General features: G+C 36.2%; 1 protein-coding gene across 3 annotated transcripts in view; it reads left to right on the top strand.

The window, feature by feature from the left end:
- The first annotated feature begins 69 nt into the window (after positions 1 to 69).
- The window catches only part of UGGT2 (UDP-glucose glycoprotein glucosyltransferase 2), a 93462-nt gene continuing 67918 nt past the window's right edge, over positions 70 to 25613 (top strand). The window contains exons 1-9 of one of the 3 annotated variants that reach the window (XM_009467060.2): positions 70 to 261; positions 1689 to 1771; positions 8277 to 8407; positions 9545 to 9657; positions 14009 to 14183; positions 16111 to 16207; positions 17266 to 17344; positions 20017 to 20117; positions 23266 to 23365. In XM_009467060.2, coding sequence (XP_009465335.2) covers positions 113 to 261; positions 1689 to 1771; positions 8277 to 8407; positions 9545 to 9657; positions 14009 to 14183; positions 16111 to 16207; positions 17266 to 17344; positions 20017 to 20117; positions 23266 to 23365 — 1028 coding nt within the window. In that variant the 5' untranslated portion in view covers positions 70 to 112. Of the gene's footprint in view, positions 262 to 1688; positions 1772 to 8276; positions 8408 to 9544; positions 9658 to 14008; positions 14184 to 16110; positions 16208 to 17265; positions 17345 to 19116; positions 19199 to 20016; positions 20118 to 23265; positions 23366 to 25613 lie in introns of those variants that run through there. The other 2 variants (XM_087759588.1, XM_087759589.1) reach the window with 2 other exon arrangements.

A 25613-nucleotide genomic window follows, 5' to 3' on the forward strand; every position in this document is an offset into this window, starting at 1 on the left:
AGCCTAACAGCAGCGGCACAGCGCAGCCAGTGGGAGCAAGGCGGAGGCCGCGTGGGCGGGGCGGAGGCGCGCACGCTGAGGCCGAGGGGGGCGCGGGAGCCCCTTCCTCCTGATGGCGGGCTGGCCGCTGCCGCCCGCCCTCCTCCTTGCCTTCCTGTGTGCCCGGCCGTGCCCCTGCGGCCCGGCTCCAGCCTCCTCCCAGGCCGTGACGGCCCGGCTGGCGGCGAAGTGGCCGGCGACCCCGCTGCTGCTGGAGGCGAGGTGCGTGCAGCCTCCTCCTCCTCTCCTGCTGCCTTCCTCAGCGGCCGGGCGGGGCCGTTAGGCCGGGGAAGGGGAGCAGCGGCGATGCCGCCCCTGGCTGCCCGCTGGGAGGCGGGGGCGCCTCGCTGAGGGGGCCGGAGGAGGGAGGGGCCCCTGTCTTCTCTGGGGGGCGCGGGCCGAGCGGGAGGGTGGGCTGTCAGAAAGGGGCGGCTGCGTTCCTCTCCTCTCTCCCTCTGTCAGGCAGCGTGTTAAAGTACTGCTTTGGTATAAGGCTTGACGGATTTCTCCCTTTGTAAAATCTTACGGATAGCGCTGACAGGCTTTCCCACGTTTTAAGTGTGCTATTTGAATTGCTTCGTATTTTACCTACTCGGATGTTTTGCAGGTTAGGTTGAGGAGATGCAATGGGCCAATCTACACAATCCCTACCTTCCACTGACTAACAGTACCTCTTCATCTCACCCCAATTAGTTTACTTTCACTCATGAATGAAGTAATTATGCATAAAGGTATTAGTGAAGATGTGAAGCTGTAGTAGTAAAACATATCTTTTTTTTAAAAAGGTATTGTTGACTTGTAATCATAATTTCAAAATAGGTAGTGCAGGTGTGTTCATGTATTATGTATTAGTGGCTCCCCTGCCAGTATGGTTTAAAATCTGGGGGTTTTTTGTCTTGTTTTTAAACTTACTGCTGCTGTTTGGAGAACTCCCATGAAAGGGAGAATTACAAACTTCTGTAATCAAAGGAGTGGAAAACTTGCTAAGTAAAGACTACAGTACACTTGTGCGAGCAAGTAGATCTTTTTGGCATACGTAAGGGGGAAAAAAAAGCAACTAATGTTCCCTTAAGAAAAAACACGAAACTACAAAGTATTACCAGTAAATGGAAGAATGGTATTTGGAATAAAGCAAACCTTACCTTTTATGCTTTGTAAGGATTAACCCATCTTTGAAAGTGTTCCATTGATTGGGGACCTCCCCTGCGTATCAAAGTAGACATTGTCATTGATAAAAGCCTGTAATTTAATTAAAAACAATATCCTGACAGAGTATGTGTTCTTGTTTGTATATTTAGCCACTATTAAATAAAGTTTGTGTGCTGAATTGATTTTATTTATAACTGTATATTGGAATACCTGTGGAAAAATAAAGTGAAAAACTGCGTTTATTTCTGTATCAGAGAACACTCGGCTTGCTTTACAGCCCTGATTGTTGAGTTCAGATTGGTAATATTTTGTTCAAAATTTCTTTTAACCAAAATATACCACTGTTCAGTGTTTTATGCTACCGAGATGTTAATGGTCATTGAATACTTAACACTTGGTTGTTGCTGGGTATTTGTTATTTTAAACAACTGAAGATTTTTACTGTGGTACATCTTTGGACAAAGTCAACCTATGGACAATTCATTTTTATTTTTAAACAGTGAATTTATTGCAGAAGATGGTAATGAGAAGTTTTGGCAGTTCTTGGAAACTGTACGAGAATTAACAGTTTATAAGCAAGGAGGTAAGTTAAACAGCATGCTAGTTCTAATATATTATCTTGCACTGTGTTTAACTTTTAAACATCAAGCTAACACGTTAACTAGTTCCAGTCAGGTAAAGCCTAACTCTTCCACTATTGCTTAGTAGTTAGTTTTATTTCAGAAAGTTGTAGCATATTTTCCTCTGGGAGCTCTACCTGTAGAGGAGTTCTAAAAGCAAGGAAAACGAGATGGACTGAACTGCTGTTACAATATGGAACAGAAGTGTAGAGATTAAAGATACCTACCTTCTTACGTGACTCAGCAAGAGCTTATAGGATATGCAGACTTCATGTTTTGTCTAAGATAGATGTTTGTAGGGGAGAGAATCCCACAAATAACTAAAATGAGAATGCTAGCTAAACGAAAAAATGAAAAGAATGACCAAAAAAGGTTTAATACTTGTAGATGGCATAGAGACTGTTTTCTAGCAGCAATGCTGGTGTTTTAGAATAAATGTTTATCATTGTCAAAATAGGATTAAGAAAACCTTGCATGATTAGACAGAAGAATATTAAGTTGTTAGAAGTCTGGAGGGAAGAAGAAAGCATAAAATCCAGCAAACGAAGTGTAAAAGTGAGTCACCCCAGAAGACACCTTGGAGAGCAGTTTACTAGAAATGACCATGGTAATGAAAAATTTGGAAACCTACCAGGCTTTAAAATGGGTTGGTTGATATTAGACCTACTTGGTAGGGCAATAGATGACCAAGGTGAAAAAAGCTTCAAAACAAGGTGAGGCTATTTCATTTTGCTCTTTCCTTCAGAATAGTGCAGCTCTTCAGGCATGAGTGTGAGGACCTAACGCTAGAAAAGACTTCAGGTAAATTGAATGTTACATTGATAGTCAAAAGCTAACAAATTGTAGAAAGATCATGCAGGAAATGGCAGTGAGATGACAGAAATGAATCCTTGTTACATGAAAAATGCTGTATGTGGGAGGGAGAACTTAAGAACACGCTTCAACAATTATGACTGACTGAATACAAGTCAAAAAGAGATGGTGGTGTTTTTCATCTTGTCTGCTTGCTTGGACCAACTTTCGAAGGAATTTGAAGCTTTAGTGACATTTACTATTAGTGACACAGATGTCTATTGAAATTTGCTGTTAGCTGCACACTTTTACCTGTATCACCTGGATAAACTCTTGTGTGATTGAGAATAAATAAATTACCAGTAGGTTGATCTGCATGGTCTGTCTTGCCAATGAAGTATTAGATGCTGGTAGTGGTGAACCTTGAGAATGTATTAAAATATTACTTAAATTAAGCATATTAAGCAACTGATGTGGATATGTTTGTTTATCATTATGGCCAACAAACTCCTATGTTTATAATGCAGGAAAATTTTAAGTTTTGGCACCAAGTGGTTTTCCTAAAAGTCAATTTGTATTTGGGGTAGTATAGAAGCAGACCAATGCTCTTTATGAACAGGATGAGAAGGAAAGATTCAGTTTTAGAGGAAAAGAAAGGCGTTATTTAATGACAAAATCACATCAATGTTGATTCTTCCAACTTAAGAGTGTCTTACTGAAGTGAACATACTAAGTGTGAAATAGAAATATTGTGAGCATCGTATGTATCCAGCAATAGTTAAGCCACTTTCAGTAGGGAAATCTGCATTAGACGTCTACAATAAAATGGTCGGCTAGAGTGAAGAATACTGATATTGAAATACTAGAGTGGCACAGTTACTGAGAGCTGTGTAATAGTGTACCTCTGAGGAGAGGTTGGTTCTCTGGGTGGTGTGGAATGAGTTCCGTCTTAGCTGTTGCATGTCAGGACACGTGGACATAGCGGGATGTTCATGATGCGTTAAGGCTGAAGTAACAATACCTTGAGCAAATTAAAGGATCTGGCTTAAAAAGGATTGGTTGGGGTGATTGACTCTTCAGTTCTGCACTGGATGATATCAAGAGTAGATAGGATGGATAACTGGGAGATAAAAGCGTTGTTTTTAAATAGAAACATTTTCATACAAAGTAAAGAATTACTAGATTTGAAGCTGAAAAACTGGGTTTATAGGAGAATCAGATGATAGATTTGTATCCCAACCTACTGTTCAGTATTTCAGAAGAGTCATGAAGTATGAAAGCTAAAAGGCAACTTAAAAAAATCAAATATGGTGGCTTTTTTTTTGCTTTTAAATCACCCCTTGGATGATTTCCAATCCGTTGCTTATCAGTTGTCAAAATTTGTTATTTTAAATTTAGAATAATCAAATCAAGATCTGCTGTTAACTTGCTCATTTAAAATATTCAGCCTTAGCAAATTAGGTCTAGTGATGGTCTGTTTAGCTATGATACGTGTAGCATTTTAATGGATTTGGTAGGAATAGTGTACGTGGAATTTGGTAAAGCATTTAGTCTGGTGATGTATTTGGTTGTTTTAACTTCTTTAATATGAACTCAAATCAACTTGGGCATCATTGAGATTATACACTATGAAAAACATCAAAAACTTAATGATGGGATACACTGTATTGAATTAGAGTGAGGTCTTCAGGTAGCAGGGATGACATTGTGTATGTCTACGTACGCAACATACTTGCCACCAGGCTTGTGGAAGGTGTGGAAATGCAGATGATGCTATTTTGGGCTGTGTGTACGTTATAAAGAAATCAAAGCTGCAAAAATTTCATATTACAAACAGCACAGTTACAAAACACTGAAGACTGCATTTTAAACTTGCTGCTGCTTTTATATCTCAAGAGGTTAATTTAGGAACACAGAGCGAAGGTAAGTAGCCAGTTCCCTGCCGACTAATTATAACTTGAGTGTTTACTGTCTTCCGAAGTGGTTCAGTTTATCTACTGAATTTTCAGCAGCCTCTTAAATATATATTTAAAAGAAAAAACAGCCCACACAAACATATTAATGGGGAAATTTTCTCTGAAAGAAACATAACAGTATACTACATATAAACCACAATCACACAAATTATTTGTTGTAATCTAGCAGACTACACATTATTCACAACTAAATTAGATAAGTATTTTTTATGTACATATCAACCTTAAAGATTCAAGAGGAATCGGTTTCGCAAGCGTGGCGCTTCTATAGTAATCATGCACTAAAACCAAGTATTCCCTCTCTACTGGCATCTTGCTTCAATGTCACAGGGGTTTGACTGGCCAGGGATTGCTTGAACTGCTCTTACCTGCGATCTCTAATTCCCTAGCTGATCTATAGATACAGATATACACATCCATGTGGTTGGAACAATCCCCATACTCTCATCCTTCAAAATAATGATCCCAGCACCCTGTGTTCTTCTGATTAATTATGTCCCTTATGTTTACTCTCCCTACCTCCTGTGCCTCAGTACTTTGAATTCTCCTGTGGGCCACCAGTGTATATTAAGATTAATTTTGTGCTGCGTGTGCATGGGATCTGAGGAGCTGTGATACAGACCTTTACTTTCCTTTTGTGACCGTCCTGGTCGTCTCCCTTTAATTATTTTTAATCTATCTGTGATGTGAGATACTGCTGTAGATTGTGGATAGTAAATGCCGATGTTTAAATTAGAGTCTGCTTAGCTAGCTGTTCAGTTCTTGTAGTCATTCTAATCAATTTGGCTACAGGAGTTGAGAGAGCTATTCAGCTGACAAATTCAGGCGTCTTTAGAGTGAGCTAAATAGCTTTTCAAGTTTTGTTGGCTGCTAGGCTATATCTCTCTTGGCTAGAATGGAAATTTACAGACATGTAGCTCATACACATGCGTTCAGATGTCTGAAATGTGGAGCTGTGTCCTATTAATGTTGTCTCATTTATTTATTTTTAAATCAACTTTGTTAATGAATTTAGTGGTAATATGCTATCATGCAGCATTTTATGACCAGAAACATCTGTTTCTCCGTGGTTCCCTGTAACATCTTAAGAAATTTATTATGACTTCTGCTCTTTGGCATAGAGTGCAGTGTTAAAATGTGCCCAGAGGGCAAATAGTTATCAAGTTTTAAGGAGAAAATACTATGTGAAAATAACTTGCAAAACTGAAACCATAGTTCTGTATGTAATAAACTTTAAAAAATGTTTTTGCATTAGGTGGATCATATAGCATTGGAGATAGATTAATTAATCTTGCTGAAGTTTAAAGTACAGTTGTAGTCTGAATGAAGCCAGCAGTGTTAATATAAGTTGAAGTAGTAAGGGTAGATGCATGATTTGATAAATGTAACCTTGTCAATATGTTATACAATCATTTTTGAAGGCACATGACAAATTATCTTTTTTTTTTTTTTTTTTACTTTACTCATTAAAATCATCATTGTCTTAATCATCTTCCAGAGCAAAACTGTCAGCTGTTTTATATACAGCAGTGAAAGCACAGCTGGAATTTGTAAGCCAAAGAATTTAAAGACTTGTGGTAAAAATACTTTATTGAGGCAGTATCTTTAGAATTGTATATTTAATAACTCTTCATTGTGTTCAATAGGATGTTATTTGGGGCTGAGTGGAGAGGCAGAAATTTCAGATCAAATTTTTATTTTTGTGGAGATAATTTGAAGAAACTTTGAAAGTATAGTTATTGGAAAGACATTTCAAGCTGAAAGTATTTGCCACTTCCAGATTTTTTACATTTACTGCTTGGAACGTGTGAAGCCAAATTTATCTCAAATGAGTTCTGCCAGAGCTATGTGTAGGTTTAGAAAACATAGAAGAGATGGGGGTTTTGTCCATTGAATTTAATGTTAGAGAGTAATGATCATATACAATTTATGGGAAGGCAGCTTTCTGGAAATGCAGATCATACCCTTTTGTAATCTTAGGGTTTTTTTTTTTTTTTCTTCCCTAGTGAATTACAGCAAACTCAGCCTTTCTAAATAATGAACTTTAAGAAGGAGGAAAAGGCAGAAGGGAGTTCCTAGAGCCTTTAAGAACAAAAGGAGGTAGGGGTTGTAAAGAGGAAAGTGAGAGGATAGGAAGTGCTTAGTTGTGAAAATTGTATACAGAACTGCTGGCAGCAGTTAATGGATATTTCCAAAACTGTGGCCTGCAGGCCTATTGTATGTGGTCTAATGTTTTGCTGGAACCTAGGCCGTGGTGAGAGAATGGCATTTTGATTGCTGCACTTGTCTTTTGATACGAGTACTTCTGAGATCTGCTGCAGCTGAGGCAGGTAAAATCTGGCAGGTTAAATCATATGAGATGATTTTCACACTGTGTAAAAATTTGGTGACACTTTGGACCCCTAAAGGGGTTTCCCACTGGGATGATCATTCCACTTTGACAGCAAGAGCACCTTTTAAAATAAGGTGTTGACCTACGAATACAGATAAATTCAAGCTGGACAGCTAGAATGGTTCCTTCCCGCAACTCACTTTCCCTTTGCTCCACAATTTCACCTCTATAGAAGAATATTTGAATTACACATGAAAAAGATCTTGAATCACTGCAGTTTCTGGGTAGTATCTATCAATGTAAGTAGAATACATGCTGACAACATAGATTATTGGGGGCGGTGGGCATAAATTGGCAATTCTGGACTGCTTCACATGTGTTTCAGCTGTTCCTCCTGTGGAAGAGCAACCTCTGGAACAGGGATGGTGCACAGTGCTTGGTATGGTCACAGCTTTGGTTCTCTGACTCTAACTTGTTTGTGTTCAAGAATATCATATAGTACAATGTATACAGCCTGATTTAAAATTTTGGTGAGCATTATTGCTTAAACAGATACAGGTCTTTTTCACAACTTGTTAAAACAATATTACAACCTCCTTCTAATTAGGCTTCTTTCCCTCACAGTCCAAGGACAGCATGAGAATATTCACTTGAATATGCCTCTAGAAGAAGAAATGAAGGTTAATTATTTCCAGCCGATGTTCTTTATTATCACTTCTGTCATTCCCAGACACCATCCACCTTCTTTCTTACTTGGAGTCCTAATTTTGGCCTTGAGAAGGCGAGATATGCAGGGAGGGGGAAAGCCACTTCACATATTGCATCCATTCTCATACTCTCATTTATCATGTATCTTTAAGGAAGAAATAGGGTATGTGAGAGTAGCCTAAAGAATGTCACCTTTAGAAGATTTTTATTTATGTAAGTTGCACGGTTGGTGTTCCAAGACTAAATGTGAGGAAATAATTTGTAAAATAATGCTGGTTGAAAGTAAGTAACCTTCAAAATTTGCATTAAAAGGCTAGCATAAGCTTGACAAATAGAAATAAATGAATAAGCTCTATTGAAGACTTTCTGTATGGGTCTGCGGAGAGACATTATTGTCTTGAGTGGATTTTTATATTGCTGAAAATGATTTAGATGTTAACTAGTGCTATTATGCTCACTTTTGTTGTATTTATGTTGCATTTATTAGGCCTTTAGAATTGGTAGTAAAGGAAACAATTATCAGTGGACAACATGCAAGACTTGAACTGCCAAGCAGCGCTAACATAATATTTGCCTGGTATGTAGCACAGGTAGATATGCCACATCATTTATGACTAAATACTAAAAGTTTGTCTTTTTTTTTTTTTTTTTCTTCAACAGATTCAGAGTATTCTTATTACAATTTAATCTTGAAGAAAGCAGGACAATTTTTATCCAATTTGCAAATCAATCTATTGAGGTTTGCACTTTCCATACGGGCATATTCTCCAACTGTTCAGATGTTTCAGCAGGTGACTATTATCTGATATATTTGGTACATGATTTTATGTGGTATTTTGGCTGCAGAGTAAAGAATGTTCATTATTACAGTTTGGTAAAATATATGCTGACATTATTTGGAATCAAACATGAACCATTTATAAAGGTGATGCGTTATAAGCCGGTTATGTTGACAGGAACAAATATGCTTAATTGTACAGATAGCATTATTTTCAGGGTAGATTTTTGGAATTGTTAATTTTTAAAACTCAGGTTGTGGGGTTTTTTTGCATTGCTTTAAATAATCCTATGGGAATTCAGACATTCGCAAAGTAGTAAATTTCCTCTGGCTTCGAGTCATTTACATTTGTTATTTAGTGGACTTCTTATCTCTCATTATTTTAGTATTTGAAAAGTTGAAAGATAGAATACTCAAATACCTGCTTTGTTAATGAAAAAGTAGGAGGACATAAATTCACTGTGCCTCTAGCCTAAAACTGCTCCTCCTCCTTTTAGCAATGCCACCGTCAAGATAAAGTGAGAAATCCATGTTTCTGAAAGGTAATGAGCTGTAATGAAGTTAGGTTTTTTGGCAAGTGTTCTCTGGAGGAATATCATCATCTCAGACTCATATCTTTTCATTTTTATCTTTCAGCTTGTGAATCCAGAGTCATTGACGTGCAGTCATATAATTCCCACTTTACATGGGAAGAGCTGCACAGAGTTAAAAAAAAAAAAAAAAAAGGTGGGGGGCTGGGAAGGAGAGAGAACCAAAAATTGATGTTAATTGTTTGGGATTTATTGGTTAGCAGTCAAATCTTTGTACATTAACATGATTGCTGATAGTGACTAAAATTAAAAATATCTCAGTGTACAGGCTGTGATTTCAGCTTGTGGAGGAGATTTATCAGCCCTGTCTTTACAGAACATAAATGGACTTGCATTTTCTGGAGTATGACTGCATTTGATAGACTACATCTCACAAAGGTTATAAGGTCTTAATCTTCTAATATTTTCCGTTACTTTTTTCACATGTACCCAGTTTCGAATGGGCTTAATTAGAAACACAACTCAATGGCAGCTGTTGAGTTATTTTAATCAAAGGGATGTGAGTTTAAGTTGAAGTGCAATCAAAGCATTCTGGTTGAGTATAATTGTTGAAATATTAGATTGCAGCTGATGAACCTCCACCAGAAGGCTGCAGTGCATTTGTGGTTATCCATGAGAAGCACACCTGTAAGACTAATGAAATAAAAAAGCTGCTGAAGAAGGCTACTAAGAGGTAAATGTAATGATCTGTTATTAAGAGGAAAAATAGATTACTAAAGAGGAAAATGTATTATTGCATATATACTTGTGGTATTTTGAAATTTTATGTTCTACTTACTTGATAATGCCAAGCCCATAAATCCCTGTTTACTGGATATTAAAAGACATACCCATTTAAAGTGTACATTATTTTAAAAGAGTTACTTTTTGTTTTGAAATATTTTACATGCTTACTGTTATGAGAATTCATCAATTATGAATCAAAGTAGGGTTTTAAAATAAAATCATAGAGCTTTGCTCCTCTAACCACATGGATAATTTTGTATTTCTTCCCTTTTTTTGGTATGGGATAGTCAAGTTTAAGTTACAGTGTATGTCCTATGCAAACTTAACATTTAATGCGTCTGAGACAGTACTTCTGCTGACAGACCTTTCTACGTAGTCAGTGCCGTTGCATTTGAGGTTTTCTGGATTGTAAGGGCTTGGCACAGGAGTGGAAGAGGAGTCTGCCTCAGCTGGCTTAGCCTTTCCTCACCTTGTGCTAGACTTTGCACCTATCAAGCCTTTCTGCAGGCTTTGTCCTATGGAAACTAGCATCAGTCTACAATGAATTTGGGCTGTCAAGTAAAATAATGTAAAACTTATCAAAATAACAAATGATAACAAAATAATGAAAGCAAAGTATCTAATCTCTATAAAAAAATAATTCATTTTTATTTTTTCAAGACCTGTATGTAGCATTGTTTTGGGTTTTTTTTTTCCAGCAATGGTCAAGGTCATCATAATATACGTTAGTGTCCATACCCTCAGCTACTTCATGGAGATAGGTAGAGCTGAAAGATTTAGTAGGGCATATTTCTTCGATTTTGCTTTCTAGCAAATATAAATTAGAAAAAAAAAAACCCTGAAAACCTATAAATTTGTCTCTTTGGGGATGGTTGCTTCTGAAAACAAATTTGTGTTCTACATGTGTGATTTATGGTATTGTCTAAGTCCATTGATACAATTACAACCTACTAAATCATTGTCTTTTACTTATTCAATAGCCAAGGTTTTTGGAAAAACACTTCACTGTCTAGTTTGCAATGTCCCATTTTTAACTATTACATTCTGCCTAACAAGTGTCTTGTACTTTCTTACATAAATTATTTGTACTATATTTTGTCTTTTAAAATTATGTTGCATTCTTCTGGTCATATATTAAGGCATCATGAGACCTTAACATTTTATCACAATGTCTGAATGTACTGTTGTTCTAAAGCAGTTAACTGGATTCAGCACATTCTCCTTTCTGGAGATACTATCCCCAAATTTACAAGATTCTAGAAGAATCATGATACTGAACAATAGAATCCTGAAGTATTCAGAATCAAGAAAGTTAGACTTCTAGGAATCATTAACTTTAGGAACTCACAACAAAACTGTAGTTCTTTCTATTAAATTGTTCTTGTGTTTTGGATAGTTTTGTGTGAGCCAGTCTAATTACAACCTTCAGAGCTGCAGGGACAAAAATCTTTAGCAATTTCCTCTCGTTCTCTCCACCCCGAAAGTAGTTGAGTCACTCAAATATTTAGAGTTCCTGGAGCTAGATTTTGAGAAAAACATGTTCAGGTAATTGTTTCCACTATTATTTCCAGTTGTACTCTGAGTAGCAGATGCTTTTCAGTTATGCTGGAGATGTTTAGCCTTGGTGATATAGATAGGGCTGTGCTCCTGTTCTGCCTTTTCTATATGGTGAACAAATTATATACGGGACAGTGTGCCATCTCACTGTTGGTTTCTCTAAACGAGTAATTCTTTTTGTCTTTGGCTTATTATGAAAAAAGATTTTTTTTGTTTTATTGATTCCTTTTTTATTTCAAACTATTTTCCTTTGTCATTCATTTTTTGTCTTCTGTCTGCCATGACTCTTCCACTTAAGCCAGGCCAACTTAAGCTAGGCTTTCAGTTGTGTCCTAAAGTTCCCCATATTGGCTGAGGACACTAAAAATGTTCTCTTTTTAGGGATGATAGTCTCAAATCTCACTGGAAGAGAAAGAAGAGGCTGTAGCATTATTTTGTGCAGATCCATCAGCTCAAGCTGAGATTCAGGAACTCTCAGGCACTTTGGACTCAGGAGAGCCCAAATAGTCTGCATGTCAACATCAAGGTTTTGCTTCTTCCAGTCCTTTATGCAGCAGCTACTGTGATTTGATCTGTTGCACTTTCAGCCATGTTGAAACAGATTGCATGGCTCTAATTGGAACTATTTTGTGTGGAGGTGGAATGGACTACTCAAGGGCTGTGGATGTTTCAAAAAAAAGATCTTCAGTGGTGAAATGGTTGGGATTGCTTATCTGCTAACTGTCCAAAACACAACACTAAGATTTCTGGGGCTGTTGGTGCCAAGAGCAGAAGCATTGGTGGGAGTCACATTGTGCTCAAAACAATCAGTGCCTCAGAAGGTTTGTCAGTATGCATGTCTGCTGTCTTCTGTCCGTCACATGCCTTCTGCATCCTGTCTTGGCAACTATATAGGCAAGACGTTCCTTCTGCATCCCGTCTTGGAAACTACATAGGGAAGCATGTAGTTGCCTGTACTACCCTAGTAACTGGTTAGTGCTCAACTCCACATCTGTGTATTTTTTTACCTTTTTTTTGTCTGCCCAACTGCTGTTCCTTCCCTTTCAGGCAGCCTTCTCATGAGAATCTCTTATGGCAGGAAATAAATTAGCTTTCAGCTCTAAGAGCAAGAGAATCAATTACTTCTCACTACTATTCAGTGTCGAAGAGAAACAGAGAACGGAGGCTTATCTTGGATTTACAAGGGCTGAACGCTTTAATTCTCCAATCCAAGGTCATTATGGTAGCCCTATGCAGTGTTATTTTACTGCAGCACTTAATTTTTTTAGGGAAGCTTGGTCATTATAGTATAAAATGCCTTCTTTGAGACTGCCAGTGTTCAAGAAAGTCATGACAGCACTTTGTACCCACCTCTTGAGAACAGGAGTCATTCTTCTGCTATACCTAGGTGACTAGTTAAGAAAAGAGAAGCTCTCTTGATGAAAGTTTTCAACTCTCTATAAATGACTGTGGCAGTTCTTGTCTCTCTGGATGAGAGAAGGAAGTTGCACAAGTGACATCCCATATGTATGCTTTCATTGGGGCAAATCTGGATCTGTTCTTGAACAGAGGTACTCATTCAAGAGTTGTTTCAGACTCCCTGATGACACCTACTTTGCTTTGTCCTATGTTGGCAGTGGAAAAGCTTGCCTGGTATTTCTGTGACACATGGCTGCAGGCACCCAAGTTAATTCTCAAACCAGGGCCCTCCTTTTGTCTCTGTCTTACAAATGGGGTCTTTGATTGCATACCTGCCAAGCTTACATAGGGTCTTGATGTTAAGGCCCCGAGTAACCTGATAGAAATTGGCCCTGCTGTGGGGGAGGAATTGGAGCAAGTGGCCTCCAAAGGTCCTTTGCAATATAAACTATTCTATGATTTTTATGTTGAAGATATTTCTAAGCTTTGCATCACAGAAACTGTGGCATGTGGAGTTCTGCTCACACCTTTCCAGTATGACTTTTCAATGAGCATCTAGCACACACATTTCTGCAGTGCGTGTGGGATTGGAGTTTCTCAGCTTGCCTTGGAGAGGTCTGGAAGGAGTTTACTGGTCTTTCAAGTGTGACTATGCAAAGGCAACTTTGAAAAAGAAGGGTACTCATCAATAATTAGCACCTTGAGTATATTACTCAATCATATCCTCTGTTACTTTTCCATCTCTCCCAGGTTTTATTCAAAAGATGTTTGCAGTCATCTAAGAAGTCATTGCAGGTATAGAAAGTGTAACTTTTCTACAGTCATGGCTTTCAATGAGGAGAATAGGTAGGCAGTCAAGTTCTGCAAAATTAGCTAAATTAACAGGGCTTGATGGTGTTAAAACAACCCCAGTTAGCTTCCATGTGTGTTAGCAGCTTTCTCAAACTTCACTGAATATCCCTCTGCTACTCTGTTACTCACTGATTGCTCTGCACATCTCTAATAGATATAATGCATCATTTAAAAGGTTCAAGCTGTAACTGATGCACAAAATCTCAGTGCTGTGTTTTTCATTTGCCCTTTGTGTTGTGATTTGATAAAATATATTAAAATTATTTATAATTGGTGCTGACTTTTCACTGTCTTAGACTTTAATTTGAAAATTTGGTGTTCTGAGTTCGTTTGTGAGCAAACATGATTATTTTGTGATGATTTTAACATGGCTTGTATACTGCTAGCATATAAGCCCTTACTATTTTTTCAATTATGAAGTAGAAAAACTGCCACTGTTTAATTTTTTTTTCTGAATATATGGTATCATAATTATTTGTTTTTAAAACCAGACCCAGGCCATATCTTTTTAAGGGAGATCATAAATTCCCAGCTCTCAAAGAGGATGGCCCAGTGGTCGTTCTTTATGCAGAAATGGGTACAAAAGACTTTGTCAAATTCCACAAGATTTTATCTGAGAAGGCACAAAAGGAAGAAATTGTTTATGTTCTCCGACATTATGTTCAGGTATGCAATTCAAATTAACATTGATTCAGTAAACTGTTAGTATTCTGTCTTTATTTTTCTTCCTTTTTGACAAAACACATTTTCTACATTTATTTTTGCATTTGCCTAGATCATGTCCAATACATATTGTAATTTTAAAACTTTCTAGATTAAGTGATTCACCTAATATAAACTTTGAAGCTGGGAAAGCATGATATTATCTAATCCTGCATGCAAGTACTGTTTGCATCACTGATTGATCTTGAAATATCTCTTTTTTTGGTTATATGTCTGGGTTTTCTATGTTGTATGAAGATCTTGGGTGAATCTTGGTGCAGCAGACTGAACATATTTGTAACAAGAATTAGAAAAATGGGAGCTGGAGTAGATAATCAATCACTTATCATTTTATATATTCTCAGTATAATCTCATATGTTGGTTTGCATTCCACAGTGTCAGTATTTGAAACATAACATTTATGAATGCTTTTCTTAACTTACTCTTCCCCCTGAAGAAACAACACAAGTCAAATACCAGTACAGGGAACTATATTGTCCTCAATTTTAGTTATTGGAAGCTTTTTGTAGTTTATATTCAAAGTATAGCTCTTAAATAGTGCAGCTAATACAAGAATTATCTGATGGAGTGAGAAGTTGCTGTGATTTATGTAGACCAGGCATTTCAGGGAGATGAGATCCATAGTTTGCGGATGGCTTTGAGTTGTTTGCTCGCAGTAATGAAATAGAGAATTTGAGGAAACCAGTCTTAAATTCTAAGTTGTTTAGGGGTATAGTTTTTACTGAACTTTCTGTTCTTCTTTTGTGCACTTTTTTTCCAATTAAATACCTACAGGCTCCTTGCTCTGACATGCACCATGGTCCCTGCAAATGCCTGTTGTCTTCCTCTCTGTACTTCCTCTTTCTTCAGCCTGCTCCTTTTCCTTCTTCCTCACAACATCCATTTTTATTCTTTGGTTCCCACTGAGGTGGATTCTCCATCCTTCTTTGCATTAAATGCCAGAAGAGGGAGCATTGAGAGCAGAAGAGGTACAGTCTTTCTGCTGTCGTGGTTTTTTTGCCGGTATCACTGAGACTGCTTAGAGAGTGCAGTGCTCTCTGCATTGAGATTTGCTTAGAGGACCAACAGAGAACACCCCCAGCCCTGCTGGGTTTTCAGTTGTGCGCTGGAGGATTCTCGGTACAGAATGATGCTTAGAAATTGTAAGCTAATGCTGAAAGGCTTTCAAGAATTGCGGCTGTGCATGTGCAAATTGCATTTTGGAAAGGGGATTTTCATGCGTTTTGGGCAAATTAGGACACATTTTCAGAAATAAGTATGCTCTGAGTAATTACACTATTGAATGTCAAACTTCCACTCCAAAGTTAGAAATACTTGTTGTTCTTAGTAAGTGGCAACCTGTTTTTAGCAGTGATACCTTAATACATTTTCTTAATTCTCCTTGCAGATAGTGATTAACTCTTTAAATAAAACTTTTTGAAAGAATTAGCCTGATGCAGAAATAGAGAATTTCCTTGTAACACACTGAAGTCTGGCAAAATTACAAAGAAATTAACAATGGTTTAAAATGTGAATTGTAAGGTATCAATAATTGTATAGGGTGCTACCTGCTCTGCCTGTTCTAGTCCTTCTTCTACTGCTAGGTGAAGGGACTACAGCTTTGACACAGCCTTTCTGCAGAGGCTGCAGGAGATAAAGGAAGTCCTTACTTTGTTACATACCTTCTCAATAGACTGTCAGTGTGCTTTGTGTGACTCATATAATTTGTTTGGTGGTGTATTTTGTACTTTTAATCATAAATTGAAAGATGAATTTAAGTTATGACTGTCATAATGTTTTAAAGTTACAGTATTATATATTGTTAATCTCCTATAAATACAGTTTTTTAAGTTATATTTTTTGTTCTGTTAAAATAATATCATCAAACAGAAACCAAGTTCTAGAAAAATGTATTTATCTGGATACGGTGTAGAACTTGCAATAAAGAGCACAGAATATAAAGCAGTAGATGACGCACAGGTTAAAGGTATGTGGGTTTTTTATTTATTTATGATATCTTATTGGAGATACTATTGAAATATGTTATAGTCTTCAGTTATAAAGTCAGTAATGTTTTGAAGGTTATACTTAATTTGTTTTTACAGAAGGAAGTCTCGGGCATTAGGAACTAAGACATCAAAATATATGCAAGCATTTGTAAATAGCTGTGCTTAGGATATAGTTCATGACCTAACCTCTAATTGTTGTTTTCTGTAGCTCTTCAAAACGTAACCCATTCTTCTTCCTTTCAATAAGTATAAGATTATTTAACCTTTGTTCTTCAATTACTTTGTTTGTTGGCATCTCTAATATGCTAATTGCTACAGTATCTACACATTAGTGTTTCAGGGGTAAGGGGTTTTTTTCTGAATTTATGTGGAAATACTTTCACAATCTTCTGTAGGAAAGATGTGCTGTATCATAGAATTTGGTGCCTGGGTATGTTACTACATGTTGAAATGAGACATTTACTACAAAAAGTGGTAGCTATAGCATTCTGACACAGAGAAATTACTTTGCATGGACATTTACAAGATATAAAGGTAGTGAGTTAATTCTCTTTGGTAAGACTAAGATTTAATAGCCTTTGAGTCATGTAAAAAATAGTTTAATTTTTTAAGGGAAAGAAACTGATCTCTGACTTATGTCAAATGCTAGCTGGACATTCAAGCACTTTAAAGTCATCATGCTTTTCAAGCATAAATTTGGTAGTAGTTGGCTGATAAGAGTTATACCTTACCACTTAATCAAACTGAGAAATGACTGTTTTGGGAAGTGAACTATTTAACCATATCGATTTCATTTATATAAAAAATGTAACCATTGGATGAATTATATTTAAAAATTAATTTGAATGTTGCTAAGTTCTGTGAAGTGATTCATTCTGATGCCAAAATATGAATGCATAAGTACAAATCTAATTGAAATTACATCTGGGAATGACGGCTTTCTGATTGTATGTTTCTGTTAACTGTTTTATTCATAAGAACATAATACATCAGTAACTTTCTGGGCTTATATTGTCTACGTGTGCTATGTGTTCAGGAGCAAATGAGACAAAAGAAGAGGAAGAGGAGGAGGAGGAGGAAAGTGATGTCCAAGGATTTCTCTTTGGCAAATTAAAGTGAGTTGTTATAAGTTATAATTAAACTGCTGCATTTGTTTCTGGAACCTGAACCAAAAATAAAAAAAAAAAAAATTATAGAAGAAGTGAGATTTATGTTGGAAATGACTTTATTTGCCACTGGTGAAAATTCTGATTTTTTTTTTTTTTTTTGTATCTCTTGTGAATGTAAGGATGCAACAGTTGCTTAGTCTGTTAATTTCAATGTATTGCTTTTAGTTTTCTAATTCTCTTAGAATGTATACAGTAAATTGTTTTTAAAGCAAAAAATTTCCTCTGGGCAACAGTCATAAAAACTTAGAACACCATGTTTTCTTGTTTGTATCTACAGTAAATTGTTGCTGCTACTTCTGTTTTCAGATAATGAGAATCAAAATGTTTGTTTTCAAAATGCAAGTAGTAGCACAACAAATCCAAACCCATGTGTTGTAGCTATGTAAGGTGTTTTAAAGATCGATAGTCATTCATTTCTTAGAGTTAAGGAGAGATATTTCTTGGAAGATATGCTTATTATAGCTGTCTTCTTATTTTGGAGTTCGTGAATTTGTGTTCTGTTCTAGCAGGAGCTCTTCTATCTCCAGGTTACAATCTGTTAGATGAAATTGGATGCTACCTTATCGAGGGCTCCTTCCAGTCCTCCATTGATGGATTAATTTCGTGGTTGCAGTCATCAAAAGTGCTTCCCTTTTCCTGTAACAGATCCATGCAGTGAATCATAAATCCTGTTTGTTTGGGTTTTTTTTCTTCAACAAGAAACTCAAGAGTGTGGGTCTTCTCTAGTGTTATTCTCTCTTATTATTTAAAGCAAAAAGTAAAATTGTTTGTAGATATTCTCACCAAGCTGTAAGTCCTCTCAGAGTTCAGAGCTGCTAATGCTGTCTGAATTCTTGAGACCTCATTCCCTTTCTGCCTTTTTTAAAGTAAATACATCGAGATAGAAATGCACCCAGATCTGCAGGCTTCCTTGTTGTTTCCCCTATGTATTAGAGACCTTCCACGGTAGGTAATGTCAAACGCTTATGTCATATCTTTATCTGAGCTCTTTTTCTTCTTGGATTGTGGTAGGTTTAGCTATACTCAGGTTCTTGATGTTGCACTGTGACTAATTTTGAAGCTGTCAGATAGTTACTCGGACTTTTTGACATTGTTTCTAGACTCCTATTTTTTTCCTTCTCCTTTTCATACTGGAGATGAAAGAGATGTTTCAGTAATATGTAAGTTGTCCCTCAGCTATAGCCATGTCAAAGGTTATACTTTTCTCAGCTGTGAAATAGTTATGAATGTAAGCAGAAGACATACAATTTTAGAAATATAACTGTTTGATTGTGCAAATTAACATAATTCAATCCCACATCATGATACATATCCAGAGAAGGGTAGCTTTTTTTCAGTTGGCTTTGTGTGTTTGATTTTGTGCCTGCATTGACCATAGCGTAAGTGAACAAGAGAAATGAGGGACCAAGCATCAATAATAGATCTCGGTTGTGGCTTATGGCTAGGTCTTATTTGTCAGTTGTCTGTCATTCACAGAAGAATTGAAGGTCCGAACAGAAAATATGTATGTGTGGGTATATGGAGGTATATATACCTTTCTCTTATCAAGGTAAATTTGCAAAGAAGGCAGTAAAAACAGTAATTAAAGAACTCAAAACTAGTTAAGAGTTTGCTACTTCATAGAGGGGTTTCTAAGAGTATGAACGATGTTTGTCATTCCTAGGTCTATGTTACAAGTAAGAAAAAAAGGAATTTTCTGTCTTTGCTTCCCTTTTCAGCTGAGGATGCTTTCTTTGAGGAGCCTGGACTATATTTCAATTCCAGAACATCAGTCTTCATCAGTGATACTTGTCTTTTCCAGTAAAGAACAACAGTTAATATCATCCAACAGCTAAAAAATGAGGAGAGAGGGATTCCTTGTGAAACTTCTTAATATCTAAAATAAAATATGAAATATTACAGAACTTAAAGCCTTAATGCTTTTGATGTCTGTTTTTTAGCTACTTTTTGCTTATTGTTCAATACTTCTAGTAGAAGAATCTTTAGAAATCTAATGGAGATTGTTTAACATTCAAGGGTGTCTTGTGGCAGGCTGAGTTCTTTGCCCTCAAAACTTCTTTGCCCAATTATGTTTTCAAAAAAAATAGCCAAGCTTTTGGGCACCATGCTCTTCTTCAGGTCTGACTAGTGATTTGTGTGCTCAGCAGCTTGATTTTGTCAGTGATGTTAATTTATAAAAGATGTTCTCAACATTGTCTTGCCTATATCTTTTGTAGGTAATACAACAAACTGTATGTACAGTTCTAGTTAATCTATAGTACAGTTAGTATACAGTTAGATATACATTATGCTATATCAAAATAACTATACAGATACCTGTATTGTGTGTTAATAATATTTATTCTTTGAGTTCATTTATTCTGTCAAAATTTATGTGGCAGGGTTTGAGACAGATCACTAAAACCCAGTTGAACTCCTCCTTTAATTAACTGGCTTTTAGTCCTCAGAAATCACCTCTTCTCACCCCAAATCCTCATTTTTGTTTTAAGAGTGAATTAAAATTTTAATTCTTGCTTGCTACCTTAAAGATACAGTATTAGCTGTGAACAATACTGTGGATAAAAGCAGACATTGATGGATGTCACTGATTTTGTCTTTTTAAAAAAAAAATATTGTAGACGGATGCATCCTGATCTGAAAAATAATCTGAAAGAGTTTAAAAAACATCTAATTGAAACTACTAACAACATGGAACCGCTGAAAGTTTGGGAGCTACAAGGTATGTATTGCATTTTTCTAAATTAACACAGTACTCTTGTTTAATTTTCCTTTGTTATGTTGATGTATCAACATTATGATAAAAGCCTCTTTTAAAAAGAGACATATGGTTTCATAAAAAGGCAATATTACATCAAGTATTTAAAAAGAATGTGTTGGTATCTTGTCCCAGTATTATATGCTAGAAATTAAAGCATTGAAGTCATTTTGTAAGATGAACAGTCATAACTGGTTATGATTGCCTGGTTATATTGCCTGGTTTTCTGCCTGATGTGTTACCTTGGATGTTAAATTTAGTTTCAGGTATTTTTTTAGAGAGGTCAGGCAAAAATATCATTTTGACATGACTCTTGAGTTGGGACGAAACACAGGTTAAGGCAGTTTGTTTTATTTAACTTATAAATTCTAACTTTTATCAGTGTACTGGAGTTCACATTGATACATTTTTTTAATGTGACATCAAATGAAAGAACATGCTTTTAAAAGCTTTCCTGTGGAAAAGGAGAACAAATACGTAGAAGTTGATTTCTAAACAGCTTCTGTGCTGATGACTTGCAGGACATTCTGTAGCTTGAATGGAATTATAAATCACTGTAAAATAGGTCCCTAAAATGTCATGACACTTAAGTTTAGGCAACTAAATTTTGCCTGTCACATTCTTCAGTTGTAGAGGGCAACCTGATCAAAACTGATTTGCTTTTATACTAGTGCAGTGAAGGAGACTGAGCAATCATCTGAACTTCAGTTTCTTTTTGGACCTTGACTGGAGCTTGCTAGCAGTATCCAGTCTGAAACTAGCTATTTGAGATACTTGTAGTTCACTTGCAGTCTTTTATCAATGAACCCCCTTCAGCTGCAGGATTTATCTTGGTCCAATATTTAAAAAAATTTGGAAAACATTGCATTTCAGTTCTCCTGAGAAATCTACTGTGCAAATAAAAAGAAAATTCTCTTTTTGTCTGTTTAATTTTTTTTTTTACATGATTGAATACCACTCTGTTGATGATCAAGCAGAAGCAGCTATGAAACTTTGATCCCTTTAATGTCTATCTTCAAAAGCCACTACAAGGTGTCTATTTAGTGGTGGTCTTTTCTGTGGTGTCATGGCTGTATAAATAAAAAATGAAATTGGTGCTGCTCCCCAAGAAACCAGTTCATACAGTGTTGAAAGTAATTAAGCATTGGGATGCTGTTTGTTCAGTGCCAGGAAGACTGGTACTGGCTTGTGATAAGGACATTCAGGGCCTTTTCAGACAGGGGGTCTTCAGCCCCCTCTTTTTATGGTGCAGTTGTTTTGATACTCTTACTCCTGACACGACTGGCTGCTTTCTCTAGTTCGTTCTTAATGACTAATTATAGTGGCTGAGTTAATGGCTCAGCTACTCTGATTTCCTTTAATTAGCTTCCAAGTAAAAACTTAACTAAATTTAACCAAAACTCCTTCAGCTATAGGGCATACTTCTATTTATAAATGACCCTAAACACCATTCAAGAGTTGTCTTTCAAGAGCCTTTGTTTTAGGTAAGTAATTAGGTTTACTATTCATAGTGAAAAATGATGCACAGAGGACCAGTGTGGTATTCCCTTTAATGACTCATTCTTTTATCTGTGTGAACAGCCTCTTGATCTCTAGTGCTTCGTTAGCTTTCAAAGCGTACTTTGAGAGCATCTTTTCCCCAGGGTGCCCTATACTGCTCTCTCAGCTGTGTTAGGGTGCTGCAAGGGGGGGTGGTCTGTAAATGACAGTCCCTTACCAGAGACAACCAAGAAGATAAAAAGACACGTCAGTTTGCCTCAGTGGGATTTAGATATTCGTACTCTAGCTGTTCAGCATAAAATGGAAACGGTTAACAATTTATGAAGGATTTTAAGTGTATGTCCTAAGTGCACAGCAGGTGAGGCATCACTCTCGCAGGAGCAGCAATTGGGTATTGCTTCACCTGATCACAGCTTATGTGGCTGTTGAAAGGGATCTGAATGTTCTTTTTGAAAACAGTGATCTCTTTATACTTTTTATTAAAAGTATTAAGAAATACCAAGTTAACATTCCACCTCTCACACTCACCTTTTTTTCTAGCCAAGGTATACCTTGTCAGGCTAAACTGGGAATGTTTCTGTGCTATTCACTTTTCTCCAGCCTTTTTTTTTTTTTTTTTAATTCCTAATTGCTTCAAAAAGATGGTGCAAAGTTCTACTAGGCAGCAACCTCTATGACTTTCTGCCCAGCACTTTTTACTATATGTGGCATCAGCTTTCCTCAAACTGAATAACCCGGGGTCATCAGTTTCTGCTCAGATGTCTTAATAGCAGATTATGAGGAAGAAGCATCATTGCCCTGAGGTAGTTAGGCAGACTGTATCCAAAGTACATGGAAGCACCTAGTATATTATTGCCTTACCCTGTTGGTACCAAAATTGGGTTTTCCCTAGTCTCATGTGCCAAGATTTGTCACACCCAATTTAGGCACCAGAGAAGGCTAACTGAATTGTTTTTCCAGTGGATAGGCAAATGAATTATAAACTGTCCTGATACATGAAAATTTACTTCATTCTGAGAAAAAGCATGGAGAGAAAAATGAGATCCCTTTAAAAATTGTGCTAGACACTTAGGAGAAGTGAAATTTGACAGTAGATTAGCCTTTCTTTCATGAGTCTCCATTTTCTCTTCCTGTGAAATTGCTGCTACTCTTGAAAATTGTACACCTCATGCTCAATAACAGCCTTCTACATTTAATGTATCTATTCTCTGAAAATCTTCTGCAGTCCTGGAGCTAGGAAGATCTTATTCTTTACTGCACTTATGGGTGTCTGTGGGTTGTGTGTATCTAGTTTTGAGCATGATACCCTTGTGATACTGGCATAATACTACGTGATGAATTGTGTGTTTTTGTAAACTTAGAAATTGCATGTACAATGTGTATGCTCAAGATAGCCGAGCAGAATTCTGTAGGAAAGCCTGAATTTGGTATTTCCAACTTTTAAGTGCCTGTTTTTTCAACCTTAATAATGTTACTTCATAATCTTTTACAATGGATAATTGAAACATAAAAAATGTTAATAGTGACAGTATGTATATGGAACAGTTTTCTGATTGTAGGCAGTATTGAGAGTAATATTTCCAGTGATTTTTTTTTTTTTCTTTCTCTCCAGATCTTAGTTTTCAAGCAGCTGCTCGAATTATGTCTGCCCCTGTTTATGATGCCTTAAAGGTAATGAAAGACATAGCTCAGAACTTCCCAATAAGAGCCAGGTATGACATTTAATCTTGTTTTTCAAATACTGTTTTTAAGTTTGCATTTGGATTTAGTGACAGTAATACAGATTTATATCCAAATCCTGCAGTCAGATATTCATGTTTTACAGCTTGCTAGATGGATTCCAGTAGAAAGTAGCTCCTGGGAGAGCTCATGATCAGTCTCTTAAATGTTTCCTATCTGATGTGGATGCCATGAAGGAAGGCATCCTAATCGTTCAGGCACTTATGGTGGAATGCCTAGCCCTCCTGGCTCTTACTGGAGTGATATTTTCCCAGGTGGAAAATTCTGTTTGAATTAATAGCAATTCTGCTCACAGTAGGAAAAAGCAAAATTCTATTAATAAATTTCAGTATGGGATCCACCCACATTAGTTCTAAGAACAACATTGCTGACAAGATTGGGCCCCGGCTACTGTATGTTAGTGTTCTTACTGAGGAAGATCTGTCTCCCATAACAGATTACTTAATAAAAGATCAAGATAAATATGAAATAAATGAATAATATTTTCCTCTCTACTAATATTAAAAATTGCTCTTCCTGTAAGCCAATTATATTGTAATTGAGAAATGCTTTTCTTTATATTTGATAAGTTCTTCATGTAATCCTATGAGCAATATTTGCTTGAATTACTGAATTAAATATGATGCTAAATAGGATTCTTAGTGTGCTTTCACATTTTACAATTCTTGTTTGATTATCACAGTGTTTCATTGTCATCTCTGATTTTCTGTTAGAGAAAATCTATGCTGTAATGGAAAAACTACCTTTGTAACATCTTGTTTCAAGGAAGAAAAATAACTTTTTAAATGCCTGCAACATAATTATTATGAAATAATAAGGTACAAGTTTACACTTAGATTAGCAATCAGAAAATGCAGCTTTCCATTAGAAGACAGTGGAAATGTACATCATATTGAACTACAAGGCCAGCTCTGTTCTTTAGAGGACAGGACAAAGTCAGTTTGAAGTATGCAAGGTGACATTTAAATAATTGATTTAAAAAGTCATTAAATTGTTACATCCCACTCTGACTCCTGCTGTGTATTTGTGGCATTAGAGCACAGTTTACCTCCTCTTCAAACGTTTTATTTTTGTGAGTAAAAGTATAAGAAGACTTTAGAATTATTAAAAGGGGAATTGCAGTTCTGTCCCGTGTGATTTATTCTGATATGCTAATCTAGTATGTTATTTTTAACATGAGTGATTACAAATATTTAAATAATTTAAAGTTAGTAGGTCTGCATTGACAACAAACTTAAATCAAAGGGGCATTGTGTAAAAACAGTGCATAAAATATTTTTCCTTAATAATCTAATCATGCTTAACCTGCTGAGTCAAAAATACTAGTTTGGGAAAAAAACCCCTAGAATAAACAGGAAATTAAAAGATACTGCTTCATCACTTTAGATAGATAACTTATCATTATAATAGTAGTATTTTAAAATTGTTTAAATTTCACACAGATAGATATGAAAACAACCATTTTTAATTATGCAAATTTTGGTTTGAAAAGGCTGTATAAAAATTTTAGAACTATAGTTATGAAAATAAAAAATAAATATTGTAAGTTCTTTAAAAATGGAGGGGTTCCTTAGACCATAAAAAAATGAATATACCATTCCTCTGGAAGTTTCTTTCACTTTCTAGTTTATAACCTGCATTTTTGTGTCTCAGTATTTCCAGTTGAAAAGGTTAGTTTGAGGTAGATTTTGCAAAATGCCAGGAGACGTAGACAGTGTAACAACTGATACATGTCATGGCGACATTTTGATAATACATTTTATAGGGTATTTTTCATCTTTGTTTTGTTGTATATGTGTCATAATTATCTGTTATTTAAGAATGCAGTAATAAGAATTATAATACTCTGTTTCTTGCTGTTCATTTATCATTCATGAATGTTAACATTATCAACACGTGAAAAGTTTCCTTTTTTCCCCTCAATATGCAGTACTACATAGCTACACGTTCTTCCAGGTAAGAATAAAGATGCATAAAATTATATGATAGAAAATATTACAACCTTAAGGTCGTACAAGAACATTCTTACATCATGTAGAATGATAAATAATATCTGTTTACTTTCAGACAGTAAAGTGAGTCCTTAGCACTTAATATTTAGAAAAACACGCATAAAACTTTGTGAAGCTCTGAACAAATTGAACAAATGACTAAACTCAAAATGAACAGCCGTCTTTTACACTTGTGACCTCAAATTCCTAGGGTGTCCTTCTTGAGGAT

This window comes from Nipponia nippon, unplaced genomic scaffold (genome assembly GCF_047370975.1).
Source record: "Nipponia nippon isolate SJK-2023a ecotype South Korea unplaced genomic scaffold, ASM4737097v1 scaffold_2, whole genome shotgun sequence".
Lineage (NCBI taxonomy): Eukaryota > Metazoa > Chordata > Aves > Pelecaniformes > Threskiornithidae > Nipponia > Nipponia nippon.